Source organism: Budorcas taxicolor, chromosome 2 (genome assembly GCF_023091745.1).
Source record: "Budorcas taxicolor isolate Tak-1 chromosome 2, Takin1.1, whole genome shotgun sequence".
Taxonomy (NCBI): domain Eukaryota; kingdom Metazoa; phylum Chordata; class Mammalia; order Artiodactyla; family Bovidae; genus Budorcas; species Budorcas taxicolor.
In genome coordinates this window covers 136,543,658-136,560,798 of record NC_068911.1, presented here as the reverse complement: position 1 = coordinate 136,560,798, position 17,141 = coordinate 136,543,658, and the positions used below count along the sequence as shown (strand labels likewise).

The window sequence follows — 17,141 nt, the reverse complement described above, 5'->3', positions numbered from 1 at the left end:
GGCCATCTAGTTTGGGGTATTTCTTACCATTTCATTTCCTGCTATGGTGCCCACCTGCCATATTAGACCATGCTGCCCACCTGAATGGAGCCTGAACCCATCACAAGTCTCCAATGCAGCCCACAGGAGTGCTGCCCACCCAGAAGGAGCCAGTCCTTCAATCAGGTCCCTTTCCCAGCCTCTATCCCACCCAATCGCTTGCTTCTTTTCCTTCCCCACCAGCTGATGTTGATGAGGATCCAGCAGGCCTGCCCCCAAACCAATCTGCAGTGTAACGCATAGTGACGCATTCTCCCTGGCTCCAAATCCACATCTACACGTAGGAAGGAAAACTGTTCCAACCCTCCTTCCTATCATGTGCTCCCTGGAACACTCAGGCTGGTGCTCCAGGAAGCCCCCGGAGCAAATCTAGTTCCTCTTTCATCTGGCAGCCCTCCATATCTTGAACACAGTTCTCATGTCCTTCTTGAATGATCTCAGTTCAGTTCAGTTCAGTCGCTCAGTCGTGTCTGACTCTTTGCGACCCCATGGACTGCAGGACGCCAGGCCTCCCTGACCATCACCAACTCCCAGAGTTTACTCAAACTTATATCCACTGAGTCAGTGATGCCTTCCAGCTATCTCATCCTTGAATGATCTACTCAAGCACAAATGACAAACACCACGAACACTCAGATGGGCACAAGCACAGTGCACACTGCTGAGCTTCGCACAGGCTTAAGGTTCTCCATTCAGCAGTTCTTTCATAATGCTCGCCCATCATCAGCTCTCAGCCCTGCATGGTGCCTTCCCCCATACCACACACACACCTCCTCCAACAGCATCCGTCCCGAATGGAGCCATTACCTTTCATGTACATTCTGGCAGAGTAGGTTGGTTTTTCTTACTTTAGCCCCAATTGGTCCCACACTTTGACTTCTGGTAGACGTACTTCTTTATGGTTATCTCCATCACAGTCTCAGATGGATGGGCCCCCACATCTCATCTGGACTTCTCTCAGTCTTCTATGTGGCCTGTGGCATTGGGTCTTGCTTGATCTTTTTTTTTTTTTTTCACAGAGTGCTAGTCTACTTCATTTGCCATTTGGGGTGGGGGAAACTTCAGGCTTCAATCTTTTGCTTCACTTTTTTTTTCTCTTCAAAGAGACTCACTGCTATTTTCCAGCACCCCGCAACCCCAGCTTAGAGGCTGTCCCTTCTCTTTACCCTCATCTCCCAAGCTCGTCTTCTATTCCAAGCTGATTATTATCCTTTTAGAAACTTTAGAAACCCCATTCCAGGGGTCACAGATATACTTGCAAGGTCACTCACACTGACTTCCAACAGTCATTACTTTCTTTTACCTCCAGCCTGTTTTGAATGGGTTTTGACCCCTGGTATAGAGGGAGCATGCTATGGTTATGTGAAAATTATATCTTCTCACTGGGCTGTATTAATGGTTTCCATTTGCCCATCTCTGAGTGACAAGTTCTAATACCTCATTACAGCCAGCAATGTTGCTGCATGGACTTCAGCTCCAGTGACTGGGAAAGTAGATACTGCTTAAACTGTGTATCAAACACATAGTCTATGTTTAAATGTCTTCAACTTCCTGTTTTCTTTGCTCTCTAGGGACAATTCTCAGCTGTTGGAGCTAGTCTCATCGCACCTTCCAAAAGCCTCTTAAAACAATTGTTTTGAAACAGTTATTCAAAGTAAGAATATTTGCTTTTTCCACAACCCATGTGTAACCCTCAGAAACACACTTTGCTTCTCTAACACTTCGATCTCCACTCACTTTCCATTTTCCCTTTTCCTTTTTCAGGTAGACCCTCAGAATTCAGATATGATCATTTGAAAAGAGAGTGGACTTTGGAATTCAACAGTGGTTCTAATCCTGACTCTACCTCTTATGAGCTGCGTGGTATTGGGCAATAAATAAATCCCCCTGAAACCTCAGTTTCCTCATCTGTAAAATATGGCTGATGTCAGTATCTCTTCTGCAGGGATCTTGTGAGAATGACTTCAGCTAATTTATACCTCTGCAGTGTTGAACGCTTCACAAATTGGTTTCTTTCCCCTCTTCATTCCAAATAAGGAGCTCATGAACTGCATCCAGTATGGCGACTTCCTCAACAGGAAAGCAACTAGAGAACATTAGTCTTCATTCACAGATCCAATCTTTCTGTCCTTAAAGTCATGGCTAAAGATAACTTTGATGTTCCAGGAAAAAACAGATGCTCACAGGAGACTACAGACTGTTAGAGTTGCAAGTTAACTGCAAGGAAGGAAAGCAAGGCTCATTTTCAACCCAGTGAATAAAATATTGGGTTGGCCAAAAAGTTTGCTCTGGTTTTTCCATATGATGTTACAGAAAAATCTCTTTGGACAACCCAATAAGGCAATAATGGGATGACTGCCACATGGACTAAAATGATGTCAAGATGAAGCCAAAAGAAAAAAGGCAACATCCTCATAAAAGTATAGTTCATGAAATATCATTTGTGCTGCTTTCTAAAATTTGAAGTTGCCTCCTGAAATATATTCCTTACAGTTTTTCCCAGAGCGATCCTCCTCTTTTTGTTCAAAAAGACAATATCACCTTGGGTGACTAAGATCATGTTTTTAAATCACAGTTGGTTGTCATGGTAACCTGATGGCATGTGATTTAAAAAAAAAAAAAAAAAAGCACATTTCATTTCACTGGGTGGTTCCATGACTTCCAGCAGAACTGAGAAGCTTTCTCAGAGCCTTGGAGACCTTTCTGGAACACTGTTGGCAACGGTTGTTTGGCCTTCTCTTCTGTTGCATCCGTCTGCTGGATTGCTGAGGATCACCCAAGACCCTCTTGCTAGGGCCCTGGAAGCTTAAGGGAGAGCAAGAAAAGATGGAGCCAACAGCAGGCAGGAAAGAGTGATAATGATCACATTGAGGCTCAGAAGAGCAGCTGGGGTGGAGGTGAGAGGAAAAACAGGTTTTCTGGAAACAGTCTGGGGTGGTGGCAATGACATTACTAAAGCAACCTAAAAAGGACAGTTCCTGGGCAGAAAGGTTCAAAGTGTCACCCACAGCAGAGCCCTGATGTGAAAATCTATAGACCTGTCTTCTCAGACTGTGACCTTGGCCAAATTTCCTAATGTCTCTGAGTCTAACTTTCTTCCAATGCATGCTCAGTTGCTTTAGTCCTGTGGACTGAAGCCCAGCAGGCCCCTCTGTCTATGGATTTTTCCAGGCAAGAATACTGGAGCAGGTTGCCATTTCCTCCTCCAGGGAATATTCCTGACTCAGGGATCAAACATATGTCTCCAGCATCTCTTTCATCTCTTGCATTGGCAGGTGGATTCTTTACTACTAAGCCACTTGGGAAGCCCTAACTTTCTTCTAAAATGTGAAAAGAATTTCCAAGGTCCCTTCTCTAAGTCCTAACCATCTGTGATGGTAGGATGCTGACTTAGACCAGAGCATCTGAAAGTAAGATCGCAAAGACCCACTGAAGAATGAAAACCCCCCAGACGCCGCCTCAGACCTTATAAATGAGAAGCTCTGGGTCTGTGGCCCCTTGATCTACATTTCCCCCAAACATTTCAATTAATTATTGTGCACAATCAATGTAAGAACAGATGTAAACAAGTCCACCACAAAAGCAAAGATTTCCAAGAAGGGTCTGAACATCAGACTCCACACCACACAGAACAAATGGAGGTGACCTCTAAGAAAAAACTTCAGAAGATAAAGAACGGCCCCCTTTGCAGGACCCGTTAGCCTCCAGCAAAACTGAGCATCATCTGACATGTGCCCGGGAGTGAGAACAGGAGATCGTGTCAGTTCCGAAACAGCAATCATGGTCTCAGGCTCTTCCTGCCCACAAACTCCTGTGGAGGGGTCAGCAAAACACTTTTTATTCACACCACATTAAGGTACAAAGTTTCCTGCTGATAGGGTTGTCAGATCAAACACAGGGCATCCTGTTTTTGGGTTTTGAGGTTTTTTGTTGTTTGTTTTTTTTTTTTTTCTTTTGGCTGAATCTGGCAAACCTACTTACAAACTCCTACCCCAGGCTGTAGACACGGACACGCAAGCGAGGAAGGAAAGAACGTTTCCTCCCTCTCCACCATTAGGTCGTGTCATCCTTCGAGTCTGAACAAAGAAAACTGACCTGTGCTGAGGGAAACAGAAGTGTACAACAGAACAAGGCCTCTATAGCACCCGAATCATGGCTCTAACCAGGTGCAAAAGAGAAGTCAAACAACAGAGTAGCTTTCCTGAGAAAACCAAGTTCTCCTTACCTTTGAGACCTCTCCCAGACAATAACTTAAATGTATAAATTCTCCTCCTTCCTAATTGGCTTTTCTCCAATTAACAGCACAGTGACATCAACAATTTGCAAGTTAGTTCTTCAGTCACTAGGTTGTGTCCCACTTTTTGACCCCACGGACTGTAGTCCGGCAGGCTCCTCTGTCCTCCACTATCTCCCGGAGTTTGCTCACATGCATGTTCATTGAGTCGGTGATACTATCTAACCATCTCATTGTCTGTCACTCCCTTCTCCTTTGCCTTCAATCGTTCCCAGAATCAGGGTCTTTTCCAAAGAGTCGGCTCTTTGCATCAAGTGGTGAAAGCATTGGAGCTTCAGCTTCAGCATCAGTCCTTCCAGTGAATATTCAGGATTCATTTCCTTTAGGATTGACTGCTTTGATCTCCTTGCAGTCCAAGGGACTCTCAAGAGTCTTATCCAGCACCACGATTCAAAAGCATCAATTCTTCAGTGTTCAGCCTTTACGGTCCAACTCTCACATCCATACATGACTGCTGGAAAAACCATAGCTTTGACTATATGGACCTCTGTCAGCAAAGTGACATCCCTGGTTTTTAATATGCCTCCTAGGTTTGTCATAGCTTTCCTTCCAAGGAGCAGCATCTTTTAATTTCATGGCTTCAGTTACTGTCTGCAGTGATTTTGGATCCCAAGAAAATAAAATCTGTCACTACTTCCACTTTTTCCTCTTCTGTTTGCCGCAAAGTGATGGGACCAGATGCCATGATTTTCTCATTTTGAATGTTGATTTTAAACAGCTTTTCCACTCTCCCCTTTTACCCTCATCAGGAAGCTTTTAGTTTCTTTTCAATTTCTGATGTTAGAGTGGTATCATCTGCATATCTAAGGCTGTTGATATTTCTCCCAGCAATCTTGATTCCAGCTTGTACTTCATCCAGCCCAGCATTTTACATGATGTACTCTGCAAGTCTGCAAATTTGGATCCCAAGTAAATTAAATGTGCATTAACTGTGGATATAAAAGAGGGTTCAGACTCTGTATAAAAATATAGTCAATTTTAGCAGCAACCCACTGTTCAAAAAATAGAGACTAAAATTGAGAATTCATTTTCCCCACCCCCACCCCCCCACACACACCAAAAAACACTGGATGATTAGATTGAGATAAAAGTAGAATGTGTGGGGCAGAGAAGCCAGCAGGAGCTCACATTCCAGAGCCTTAAAGGTTTAAACTGAGAAATATTATTAGATTGACCTACACATAATTCTGTTGGTCAAAAAGGAAACAGATTATGCTGAAGCCACCTTCAGAAGCACAGCCAGGTTCCACATAGAAGACATGTCCCTCCCATCATCCCAGATGTCCTCAACTCTCCAGTATATTTATTTGAGCATCTACTGTGTGCTTAAGGCTGTGATGATGCCTATTTTGGAGAAGTTCCCACCCAGGCTAAAGACATTCACATTTGAAATGATTAGAGATCAAACTGAGTGTAGCTACGAAACAAAGGGAAAACATTCATGTATGTTTGAAGTGTCAGCACATCTGATGGAGGGAGCAGAATCTGAGATGACTCTTTATAGATGCAAAAATGAGGGATAGAGATATTTAGGGGTGAGCAACAGGGAAATGGGAAATGGCAGAAATGAGAGTACCATGTTGGAAGAAGGGAGATGAGAAGATGTATGTGCTAGGGACTGGTAAGAGTTGGGGTTGGCCCAGGCAACCCCTGGTAGCTGTTTGCTGTTCCCCTCATCTCCAGATTCCTACCTGAGACTAGTGGTTCCAGGAGGAGGGGCACGGTGCTCAGGCTCTCCCTCCATGGTAGACCGAGTCTCACTGGGATGAGTGGAGTCTTTGGGCTTCCCCAGGACCTTGATCCTTTTCTTGCCCATTTCTTCTGTCATAGGAGAAACTTTTTTGAGTTAAAGAGTATTTTATCTCTTCAAAACTGAGACTGAGTGAAGAAAGCAATTCTTAGCTCAATAGTGGGATTTCAGATAATAGTAGAGGAGATATTAGGATATTCTTGTGTAAAGAAGATATTACGTTTATGTCTGAAAAATGCCTGAGACATCCCTGTAAGACCCTCCCTGTCATTTAGATCTTCTGTCAACTATGGAGAAAAATGATCTCTCTAAAGACTTGGAGGAACAAAAATGGTAATAAACTATTCACTGGCATTCCTAAACGATGTGTTTCTTCATGGCTTCCAACCAAAGACCAAGAAATAAAAAGGAACAGTCTTCTACAAAGCAGGAGCTTACTCTGTGTGAGCTGTGCCCGGTCAATTCAGTCGTGTCCAACTCTGCGAGCCTATGCACTGTAACTGCCAGGCTTCTCAGCCCATGGGTGTCTCCAGGCAAGAATACTGGAGTGGGTTGCCATGCCCTTCTCCAAGGGATCTTCCTGACCCAGGGATAGAACCCCTATTTCCTGCATTATAGGTGGATTCTTTACCAACTGAGCTGCCGCAGAAGCCCTAGGAGCTTACTCTAGGTGTTATTACCATATTTGGAAGACCTATTCCTTTTTATTTAGCAAATCTTTCTGAAATGCTCACTATGTGCTTTCTCATTTATTTGTTACACTTGCTTGGGAAAAAAGAGGACATAGTGAGCAAGAGGAGCCTGGACGGGCACAGCTCATGGGATCGCAGAGTCGGACATGACTGGGCAACAAAGCACGTAAATAGTGAACGAGCGAGCGAGCGAGAGAGCTGCCTAAACAGCAGTCCTCAAAACGTGATGGATCTGAGACGCACTGGGGGGTTTGTTGGGAGAGCAAACTCCTGGTCCCACAGCCTGAAGATTCTGATTCAGTACATCTGAGGCTAAGCACTTGAATCAGCATTTTTTGTAAGTGACCCAGTTGATTCAATTATAGGTGGTCCCTGGCCACTTTGAGAGTCATTGCAGAAAGCAACAACAGGATGTGGAGGTCAAGAATGAGAAAACTTAAGTGGAAACCAAGCAGGCTGAGGCAACATACTGGTTAACCAACAATCACAGAAGGGCTGTGTTCCTCACATTTGTGAACGAGTCCATCTGGAAGCCACAAGGGAAAGATCATTTACCGCAGAAGCATAGCGAAATGGCTGCAGGGTTGACGACAATGGAGTTGCCATGGCAACTGTAATCTGTGTTTCAGTAGAATTGAGAAAGGCCTGGGTAAGAAAGAGGAGGTGAGAAACCTGTGCTAAAGAGAACGCTGTGTGATTTATTAAGGCTGCTGGAGCTGTGTGTGGTAGCTGCCTCGTATCCCAAACAGTGAGGAAGAAATCAAAAAGACAAAGGATGAATTCCTTCCAAGAGGGGCTTGCAGGTAAAGAGTTGGTGGACAGCTGATCCATGAAGCGTGATTTGCCCTTTGGGTTTTTTTTAAATTTGTTCCCACTCTTCCTAATATTGAAGAGTCAACCAAGTGCTAAATGAATCAATCAAAAATAAACACAATACTCACATCTACGGAAGGTTAAAAACAACTCTGGAAAACGACCACCACAGATTTTTATTTAATTAAAAATATTATACATGTTGTTGCATTTTCATGGAAAATATCAAGTTAAAAAACACCAACAGTGTTAGTTTTCAGAGACCTTTGCACCCTGTTTTGCCATTTGCTGCTTTTTCCTGTCTGTGGCATTAACCATGTGTAAGGAATTGGCGCCCAGTGGTATTGGAGCTTCCTTGAGGTTCATACCCACAAGACTCCTGAAATGAGCCGATTTCTCCACGACGATGATATTCCATCAAATTAACTCAGATACCACCTGTTTTGGCTTCCTTGTTAAAGGAAGGGAAAGTAGCTGGCATAAAAGCCCAAAGCACATGTCACCACCAATGCAGCCCACATGTCTGCAAGGATCAGCTATGACCTTATCTGATTTCCAAGCCAGTTGGCACATGACCTTGTACTCTACCCAGTGTATTAGTGTCCTGAGTCTCCACCATAAAACTTCCCCTGAACCCATGATGGGAAGACACTGCCATATAGTGTTTCTATTCAGACAGTCAGCAAATACACAAAAGCACATGTGGTCCCCATGCACAAAACTACCAAATAAAAAAATACATATTGTTACAATACAACCTTTGGAATCACTGACTAAAATATAGCCATGTGAGTATTTTTAAAGTCTTCACATAATTATATATTTGTTAAGAAAAATAACACAGCATAAGTATTTTACTTAAAGACATTTCAGCTAGAAACTTCCCACGGGTAAATACAAGATGTATACAATACCATCCTCTCCCCTCCTTCTTTCATTGCTTTCTTGGGATGGTACTATTCCCTAACTTTTGTCCCTGACCCTGCGTCGTAATGCTGCTTCCCCAACACGCTCTCACGTGATGCTTCTACTGTAACTGGACCAGATGTGACAGAGCCAGCCTGGCTCTGTTCTTCTGCTCCTTTCCTTTAAATCGTAGTACACTGAACTGGGGTTCTGCATCCTGCTTTATGTCAGAGATGAATCCCCCCCAAAACACAAACAAACAAAAATAGCTGGATAGCAAAAAGTTAGAATTGCCTCAGCTCTTAGAAATTAGAAAATAGTCCTTTCTCTTCAGTATGGTCTCTCAATTGATGGGAATAAAATAAGGCTGAAATTGCTTTTCACATTCTGGCTCTGTTGGGGGCATTTTCACATAGACCCCTGTAGTAAGAGGGCTTCTTTTCTTTAGCTGCCAAACATAAAAAGAAACAATCATTAGTACTGAGGAATACAGAAGCCACTTCTAACTGTAATAGGAATCAACAAATATTGGGTCCCTACCCCACTGAAAAATGGATGTTCACAACATGCAAAATTATAAGCCTCAGGAGATTTTCTTGATTCAGCTATTAAAATTCATTTTGTGTAAAAAATCCCCTGTGCTATTGACATAAAATAGAAACCATTTTCCCTGACAGGGAGACAGGAGGAAGGAACTCTGAAACAGCTTTAGAAAGAACTTCCAAAACGCCTGTGATAACTGACTGGATCTTGTGTGTCAGGGGATGAGCTTGCTAAGATAATAAACTTCAATCATTCTCTCTGAGAGCTGTAGTCCTCATCTCTACTCCTCATATACTTTTGATTCGTTTTTTCTCTATCCACACTGATTTCCAGTTTTCATCACCTCAGTAAACCGAGGTCTAATGTACTAGTCTGCGTGGCAGTTTGTAGCAAATGAGGTAGAAAGAAGCTACTGCCACGGAGTAGAGCATCTGGGAATAGAATGTGGAGGTGAGGGAGGGAAAGAGGGAGGAGAGAGGAAGGTTTGTGATGGCAAAGCCAGCCATAGGCAAAGGAGGCTGAAAGTGACTGTCAGAGAGAAACTGTGACGGGAGCACTGACTCCAGACCTCTGTCTCTTCTACAACTGCAGTAAATAGAAACTGGGTTCTCTTTTACTGTGCTGGAAAGGAGGGTAAGACTTGCCAGTCAAGCAGACTGCGTAACAGGGAGCCCCGGGCAGGGGTTACATGGACACCTACAGCTTAGACAAGGAAGGCTCAAGTAATGGGGCACAGAGAAGTGGCTTCCAGGTGAAGTGAGGGACACTAACCACCCAGGTGATCTTCTCCAGCAGCATTTTGCCCAACCTCGTTTCGGGTTTCAGGGTTATGATAACTCAAGTACAATTGTCATGGAGATAAAGAGCAAAACAGCTGCGCCGTGTTATTCACACAGTTACTCAAACTGAAACCTAGTGCAAAAGCACACAAACATTCAATGTCAAACACACTCATCTAAACTATTAGTCATCCTGAAACCTCAAAGGCCAATGCCAAGGGTTCTAGTGTGTTCTTTACCACTGTCCTTGCTCTTCTTCACTTATTGCTTAATCTCAAGAGAACTCGACTCAACGGCATCACTTGGTCATTTATCATCACTAAAGGCGTCCTGACCAAGAACGGTGCATTGCCCGCATTGCACTCACCATTTTGCTCAAAGAAACAGCTGTGATGAGGAAGCTGTAGAAAAACAACCCTGAACTAACTGCTGCCAGGATCCAGAGGAGAAAATCAGAATCCGGGCATGGTTCTGGATCTGCAATAGAGAAGAAAGTAGAGCTTCCCTGAGATGCTTTCTAAATTCTAGGGCCTTACTCCCCCGACTGGTGAGAAAAGGAATAAGTTCAAGCTGCCAAACCTTGATGTCCACCCCTAAATAGAATCGCTGGCCCCCAGCTAAGTCTGTCTCTTGGGGCTACTTGACTAGGAGTTTCAGATCAAAAGCCAAGGCCAAATTTCATGCTGGCCATCACTCCAGAATGAGCGCCCCTACCTGCTGGGAGGAAAAACACCTTCCTCAACTCATCTTATAGTCAAAATGCTGTTGTCTCACCATCCATACTAAGCAGGACTACCACATGTTATGCCAGAGAAGTCTTTATTTCGTTAATTTTTGTTGGAGTAGAGTTGCTTTCCAATGTTGTGCTAGTTTCAACTGTAGAGCAAAGTGAATCAGCTATATATATACATATATCCCCCCCCCCTTTTTTTTAAATTTCCTTCCCATTTTGGTCACCACAGAGCACTGAGTGGAGTTCCCCAAGCTCTACAGTAGGTTCTCATTAGTTATCTATTTTATACATAATATCCACAAAGTATATATGTCGATCTCAATCTCCCAATTCATCCTACCACCCGCCTCTTTCCCCTCTTGGTGTCCATACATTTGTTCTCTATGTCTGTGCCAGAAAACTCTTAACGAGAATTCCCACAATCCTAAACATGAACGACCCAAAATCAAGGGGCCAATTTGTTTGCGTGGCAAAGAAGAGACAGCAGTGCAAAAAGTGTTGGTCAGTGATGCTCACCAATGACATAAATCTGGGTTCCATTGCCCTCGCCCATGTAGTAGGGCGGCGGGTACATGAGCTCCACTTTGCAGACATAGAGCCCAGTGTCCATGGCCCTCAGCCCTTGGATGGTGAGGTTCACTTTGTTTCCTCTGGAGGTGCCAATGCAACTGGAATCATCCAGGAAGGTTAGCTCATCCTCCACCATGTAGGTCCCAGCACAGACTTCGGTCACCTGGCTGCCTGCCTTCCGCAGCACTGTCACCCGGACCTCATCAGCTTTGCCTGAAGACTCATATTCACATGTGAAGCTGGCAACACCCCGGCTGCTAGCCAGCACCACTGGAGGCTGGGTCACATTCATCCCTAATGTGGGAAAACCAAAGGGAAATCAATGAACTCAAGCTCACCCACCACCAGGTCCAGGCAAACCCTTGGGCAGGGTGATCTCTGATGGCCCCCTCCAACTTCACCTGTCAACCCTTCTCTCCCCTCATCAACAAACCCATCACCCTCCCCACCCCTCCCCTCTTCCATCCACCCCAATGCCCCCTCCCTCCATCTCTTGCTGCCTTCTGGCTTCTCTTCCATAAAGGTGCTTCCTTACTGGAAAACAGTTTTTGGAAGGCAGTTGGCTGTGGCAATGAGAACACCGATGTGACAAACAGAAGGGCTGGCTCTACCATGAAATACATGGTTTGGGGAAAGCTGCACCTCCCTCATAGCCTTCATTTTCCCTCCCATGCAAAAGAGGGGTTTAGCTCAGATGACATCACAGTGCCTCCCAACTCTGGTATTCTAAAGTTGTAATAGAGCTGTAGGAACTGTAAAAGGTAGTAGGGGAAATTTTGGAGGCTGAGGTAGAGAATCTTGCCTTATCTCTCAAAGTACACCTTTATTACCTCTGCTTACGTCAACCTGGCCTTGGATCTCGATTGCCCATGGGGAGCCGAGCCCTGGCTAACGTGCTGGCCACCCCACTTCCCTGTGGTGTTATTACCACAGAGTGAAGGATGCTGCTTGATGGAGGAAGCCGCAGAGGGAGGGCACCGGGTCGCTTCCTCTGTAGGCTGAGGCAACCCTGCCATTCACTTCTATGGGCTTCCCCTGACACTGCCATCACCCCTTCCTCCACCCTCTCTCCTTCACTTGAACACCTTGTATTCCTCTATCCTTTGTCTTCTCGCTTCTACAGGAGAAGGGAGGCCAGCTTTCCATACAAAAGGACTCACATCATATAAAAAATGATGGCTTCATGCCAATTACCTTCCTATAAGTAACTCAGCCCCTTTCTAGTCCACCCATCATACAAGTGACACTCAAAACTTGGATGGAACTGTGTAACTCATTCTATACACTTGGTGGTTGTTGCTGAGTCATGTCTGACTCTTTGCAACCCTGCACACTGTAGTCCTTTGGGCTCCTCTAGCCATAGGATTTCCCAGGCAAGAATACTGGAGTAGGGTGCCATTTCCTGCTCCAGGAAATGGCAAAAGACCCTCCTCCTCGGTCTTCCTGACCCAGGGACCAAAGCCATGTCTCCTGCATTGGCTGGCGGATTCTTTGACCTCTGAGCCGTCGACTGCAAAATCAAATAAAGTAAATAACACTCACTGTCTCTATAACCTAATCCTAATTTACTACTCCAGTCTGAGTTTCCAGGACACCTGTTCCTTTAGACTGAAAGCACTAGTCTTTCCCCCAAGCACCTGTATGGGCACCCAGAAGAGAGAATAATATGGCAGCGCCATTGCCATGGGTAATGCAGCAACCCTGGTTGGCTAGACAACACTTTTCTTCCTCAGCCCTCATTTCTGTCTACCAGAGATGCCCTCTGAGCATCCTCTGCACTATTACAACTCCACCGTAGTACTTAAATTCTGCCCTGTATTAAAGGATGTTTTTGTGTATCATTGTATGCTTCCCACTTGTTGTGTTGACTCTAAACCTAAAGGAGACCAAGTTTCCTGCCCTCCCCCAAAGCAAGCTTCCAATTATCGCCACCAAATCTGGTCACACTTCATTTTCCAATATCCACCAGGAGCGGATCCCAGAGACAGGTTGAGACAAATTTTCTTAAAAGTAAATGTGATTGTTTCTCTGGATATTTAACCTTTACATTATTTAAAACATGTAAAATAAGAAAATATGTGTGAATATTTCTTATACAGGAAAAATTAGAAAAGCAAATATTTTTTGAGCCCCTACTTTGTACAAACCACATAGTTTTTCAACCGAGGTCTACAGGGATAGAAAGCAGAAATTTATTCAAAAAGATCACCACTGTAAACCATGTAACAAACCTAGTATCAGCCTTTAAAGGACTTTATTTCATCTGAAAACTGGGGAACCTGCCCCTAAAGTTCAGCAATAAGTCAGGCAACAATTAAGTATCTTATGCCAAACAGACCTATGGCCCTTTCTTTTGTTCGTTCCTTTATTCTTTCATTCTTTCTTCCTTTTTTTTTTTTTTTTTTGTTTTACTACTTCAAACTGCTTCATTTTAAAAATAATTACTAGCTAACTAGTTTATACAGTTGACTCAGTGGATCTTAAAACCTTGCATTGAGTAAAGAAGGCTGCAATGTTAAACAAGCAGGCTCATTTGTTTATAAAAGTGAATCAGAAGACCTTAAAACCTTGAATTGATAGGAAAGAAACATCTCATAATTTGCTTCAATCAATGTTTTTTAAAAAGGAAACCTTGAGCTAACCCTTATTCCAAGCCAAATGGATTTAGGATGGTCTCTCTTCTCTTTTACATCACTTACCTTTACAGTATTTTCTTCCAGTCTTATAGAAGTATCTGAAATTTCTCCTGTCTCCCAGACCAACTCACATATACTCATTAAGCTTCCACTCCATGCCCAGTAAGCTGTTGCTAGCTGTGTCTCTGCTGGTTTGCTCCTTCTAGCTGTCCCTTGCCTGCCTTGGAATACAAAGCTGCCCAAACCAGGAGACTGGAGTCTCACCTTTAGCTTCTGGCTTTGCTATAAATCTCTGCCCTTGACTGAGAAAAGAAATGAAACCCAGTGGGAGAAACACCTCCTCCACCTTCATGCTCCAAAAGTCTCACTCACCTTTAGAGAAAACAGGAATGAAGAGAAGAAAAAACAGGGCAGTGCAGGGCCAGGTCCGAGAAGTCCGCCAAGTCCCATGACTCTGGAATCCAGAGCAAGCCATGGCTTTATGGGAGCGCTTGTTCAGGTCTTCAGGAAGCAGAGCAAAAACTTTCAGGATCTTGAAGCTTTGAAATGTGTTTGAACCCACACAGAATCAAGGACTTTATATAGCTGGCTTTGATCCCAGGTATGTAACATGTGCACACACAGAAGGCACATGTATCTATCCTTTTTGTTTTGGTTTTACGAGAAAGGAAGACGTGGGTTTAGCTGCTACGTCGAAGAGATAACCTCAAACACTCAAAGTAAAACTGAACAAAACAAGCCAATCCATGGATGGAAAATGCACTCAATTTGAAACTGAAGCTTCTTGTTCACTTTGAGGATAAGTGGAGACTTGGAGAATTTCCTGGAGCGCAGGAGTCCCCCTAAGTCCCAGTTTTATCTAATCGTCTAGGCATCTTTTGTCACCCAATTTATTTCACTGACACCCCCCAGAACTGCTTTAGCTGCTGGCCCTCTGAGCCCTTGTGTTAAAGACAGAATGAGTCTGTTGCGCTGTTCTTAGTTGCTCAGGTGTGTCCAGCTCTTTCCAACCCCATGGACTGTAGCCCACCAGGCTCCTCTGTCCATGGGAATTTTCCAGGCAAGAATATTGGAAGTTTTGCCATGCCCTCCTCCAGGGGATCTTCCCAACCCAGGAATCAAACCCAAGTCTTGTTTTGTTTTACAGATGGATTACAGATGAAATCCATTACAGATGGATTCTTTACGGTCTGAGCCACCAGGGAAGCCCAAGAATACTGGAGTGGGTAGCCTATCCCTTCTCAAGGGGGTCTTCCTGCACTGCAGGCAGATTCTTTACCAACTAAGCTACCAGGGAAGCCTCCCGAATGAGTCTGGACACCATTCATAAAAGCTTTCCACCTGTGAGACACCATCCTTGGCGTGCTTTGCAAAGCAGAGTTTATTTCTCCTAGCTCCATTTAGCATTCTGTTAAGAGAAAATATCCAAATCACAAGAAATAAATTGATCTGCCTCTAGTTTTGAAGATTAAGAAAAAATTCATGCATTCTTAAGAGATCTAACTCCTCAAAGACAAAACAGAGTTGGATAAGGTCCAGAAAAAGTCAATGATCCAAGATATTTGAACCTTCCATCAGAGGATAGATTTTCTTTTTTTTTCTCTAATGGGAACTTTTCAAGCAGAAAATCCAGGAACTGAGGTTAAATATGACTGAAGTGCTTAAATTTATGAAAGCTGTAAAGAGAACAAATGTTCATCCTCTAAGAAAATGCTAAGCATTGGGGACTATATCACTCTTGAAACTAAGGAGTTTTCATGTATTTCAATGATGAAAGAAACATTTATTCAGAGGCTTTGAGATGCCAGAAACTGTGTGTGAATAGAATTGAATGATGACCAGACAAAAACATAGCGCCTTAAAGGACTTCTAGAAGACTGACCCACAAGCAGATGGTGTGATGCTGGCCTCCTGCAGTCCTTTGTGGTCTCGCGTGCCCATGCTCCTCAGCACTGCAGAGGGCAGTCTGTGGAATACAGGCCTGATGCGTCTCATCTTAGCCTATCTTGCAGCGTTCCCTCACGTGCCCCTCTCCTCTGATTGTCGTCTCTCCAGCACACTCTTTCAGGTTTCATCACCTCTGCCAAAACTGTTCCTCCTGGCTTCTTCTTCCCATTACTTTGTTTTATCCTCCTTCTCATCCTCCAGGAGGCCACATCACCTCCTCCTGGAAATCTCTCCTGACCTGGCTCTTTGCTATCCTCCACAAGCTCCTTACAGAAGCCCTCAAACCACAGCTAAAATGCCAGCAGCCCATACCAACCTAATGGTCACTTATCAAGGGTCAGATCCCAGTCTGGGCATTGGAGATACAAAAGTGAAAAATGTATGATCCTAATCTTGAGAGGAAGCCAAGGCAGTCGCAAGGCAGATGATTAAACCCATGATCGGGAAATTGGGAATAAGTGCTGGAATTCAAGTATTGCCACAGAAGAGCAGAAGCCATTGGTTCAGCCTGTGCAAGTCAGAAAGGACTCCTCAGAGGAAGTAAGCCCTGAACTTACTGTTAAAGACAAGGAGCAGGAGACAGATATTCAAACAGAAGGAACAGCCCATGCCAGGCTGGAAAGAGCACAAAGTATTAACATTCATTACAGCCAGAGAACAAGATGAGTATGGGAATCACTGGTAGGTAGAAGTCTAGGTTCTTAGCCTTCAATGCACCATAAGGAGCAAATAGGCATGATTAAGTTCACATTTTAGGGAAATTCCCCCAACACAGGAGGATGGATGGGTAAGATGAGCTCAAGGAGGAATAAGATATAACCAGGAAAACCCAGAAGGACACTATTGCAACACCCCAGGCAACCAGGTATTGGCAAGCTTTTTCTATAGAGGGTCAATCGGGCTTCACAGGCCACACAAAATGGTCTCTGTTGCCACTACTCAACTTTTCTGTTGTAAGGTTTAAGCAACCACAAAGAACTCATAAATGAATGGGTATGGCTGTGTTCCAATAAAACATTTTTTTAATGTCCATCATACCTCAATGAAAAACAAAATTTACAAAAATAGGAGGAAGTTGGATTTGATCCGCAAGACACTGTTTGCCATCTCCTGGTCTAAACTAAGGCAGTGGCAGCAGTGGTGATGTGGTCCCCAAGGAGACAAATCCACAAGCAGTGAGTGTATGGAGGCGTTTAGGATGACACCAGATCTATGACTCGGTGCTGCCAGGAACTGTCCAAACGTTTGTCAAGTTTTATCACATTCAAGTCGCAAAACAACCCTACCAGGCAGGGATTACTGGCTTTCCCAGTGTATAAAGGAGAAAACCAAAGCACTGAGAGCTCAGGAGTGTGAAGTAAAAGTCGCTCGGTCGTGTCTGAGCCTTTGTGACCCCACGGTCTGTCCATGAAATTCTCTAGGATTAAGGAGACTTATCC

General features: G+C 44.1%; 1 protein-coding gene across 1 annotated transcript; it reads right to left on the bottom strand.

Moving 5' to 3' along the window:
• Nucleotides 1-8,837: 8,837 nt before the first annotated feature.
• On the bottom strand, nucleotides 8,838-14,251 carry CTLA4 (cytotoxic T-lymphocyte associated protein 4). The gene is made up of 4 exons (XM_052636145.1): nucleotides 14,128-14,251; nucleotides 11,066-11,413; nucleotides 10,184-10,293; nucleotides 8,838-8,942 (listed from the first exon to the last, which is right to left on the bottom strand). The coding sequence occupies exons 1-4, from the start codon at nucleotides 14,228-14,230 to the stop codon at nucleotides 8,838-8,840; spliced, it is 666 nt and encodes a 221-aa protein (XP_052492105.1). The 5' UTR covers nucleotides 14,231-14,251.
• Nucleotides 14,252-17,141: the final 2,890 nt, after the last annotated feature.

Coding starts and splice junctions, on each gene's coding strand:
- CTLA4 (XM_052636145.1), bottom strand. CDS start 14,230: ATGGCTTGCTCTGGATTCCAGAGTCATGGGACTTGGCGGACTTCTCGG. Junction 11,414..14,127: donor CATTCCTGTTTTCTCTAAAG/GTGAGTGAGACT, acceptor TTCCCACATTAG/GGATGAATGTGACCCAGCCT. Junction 8,943..10,183: donor CTGTTTCTTTGAGCAAAATG/GTGAGTGCAATG, acceptor TATGTTTGGCAG/CTAAAGAAAAGAAGCCCTCT.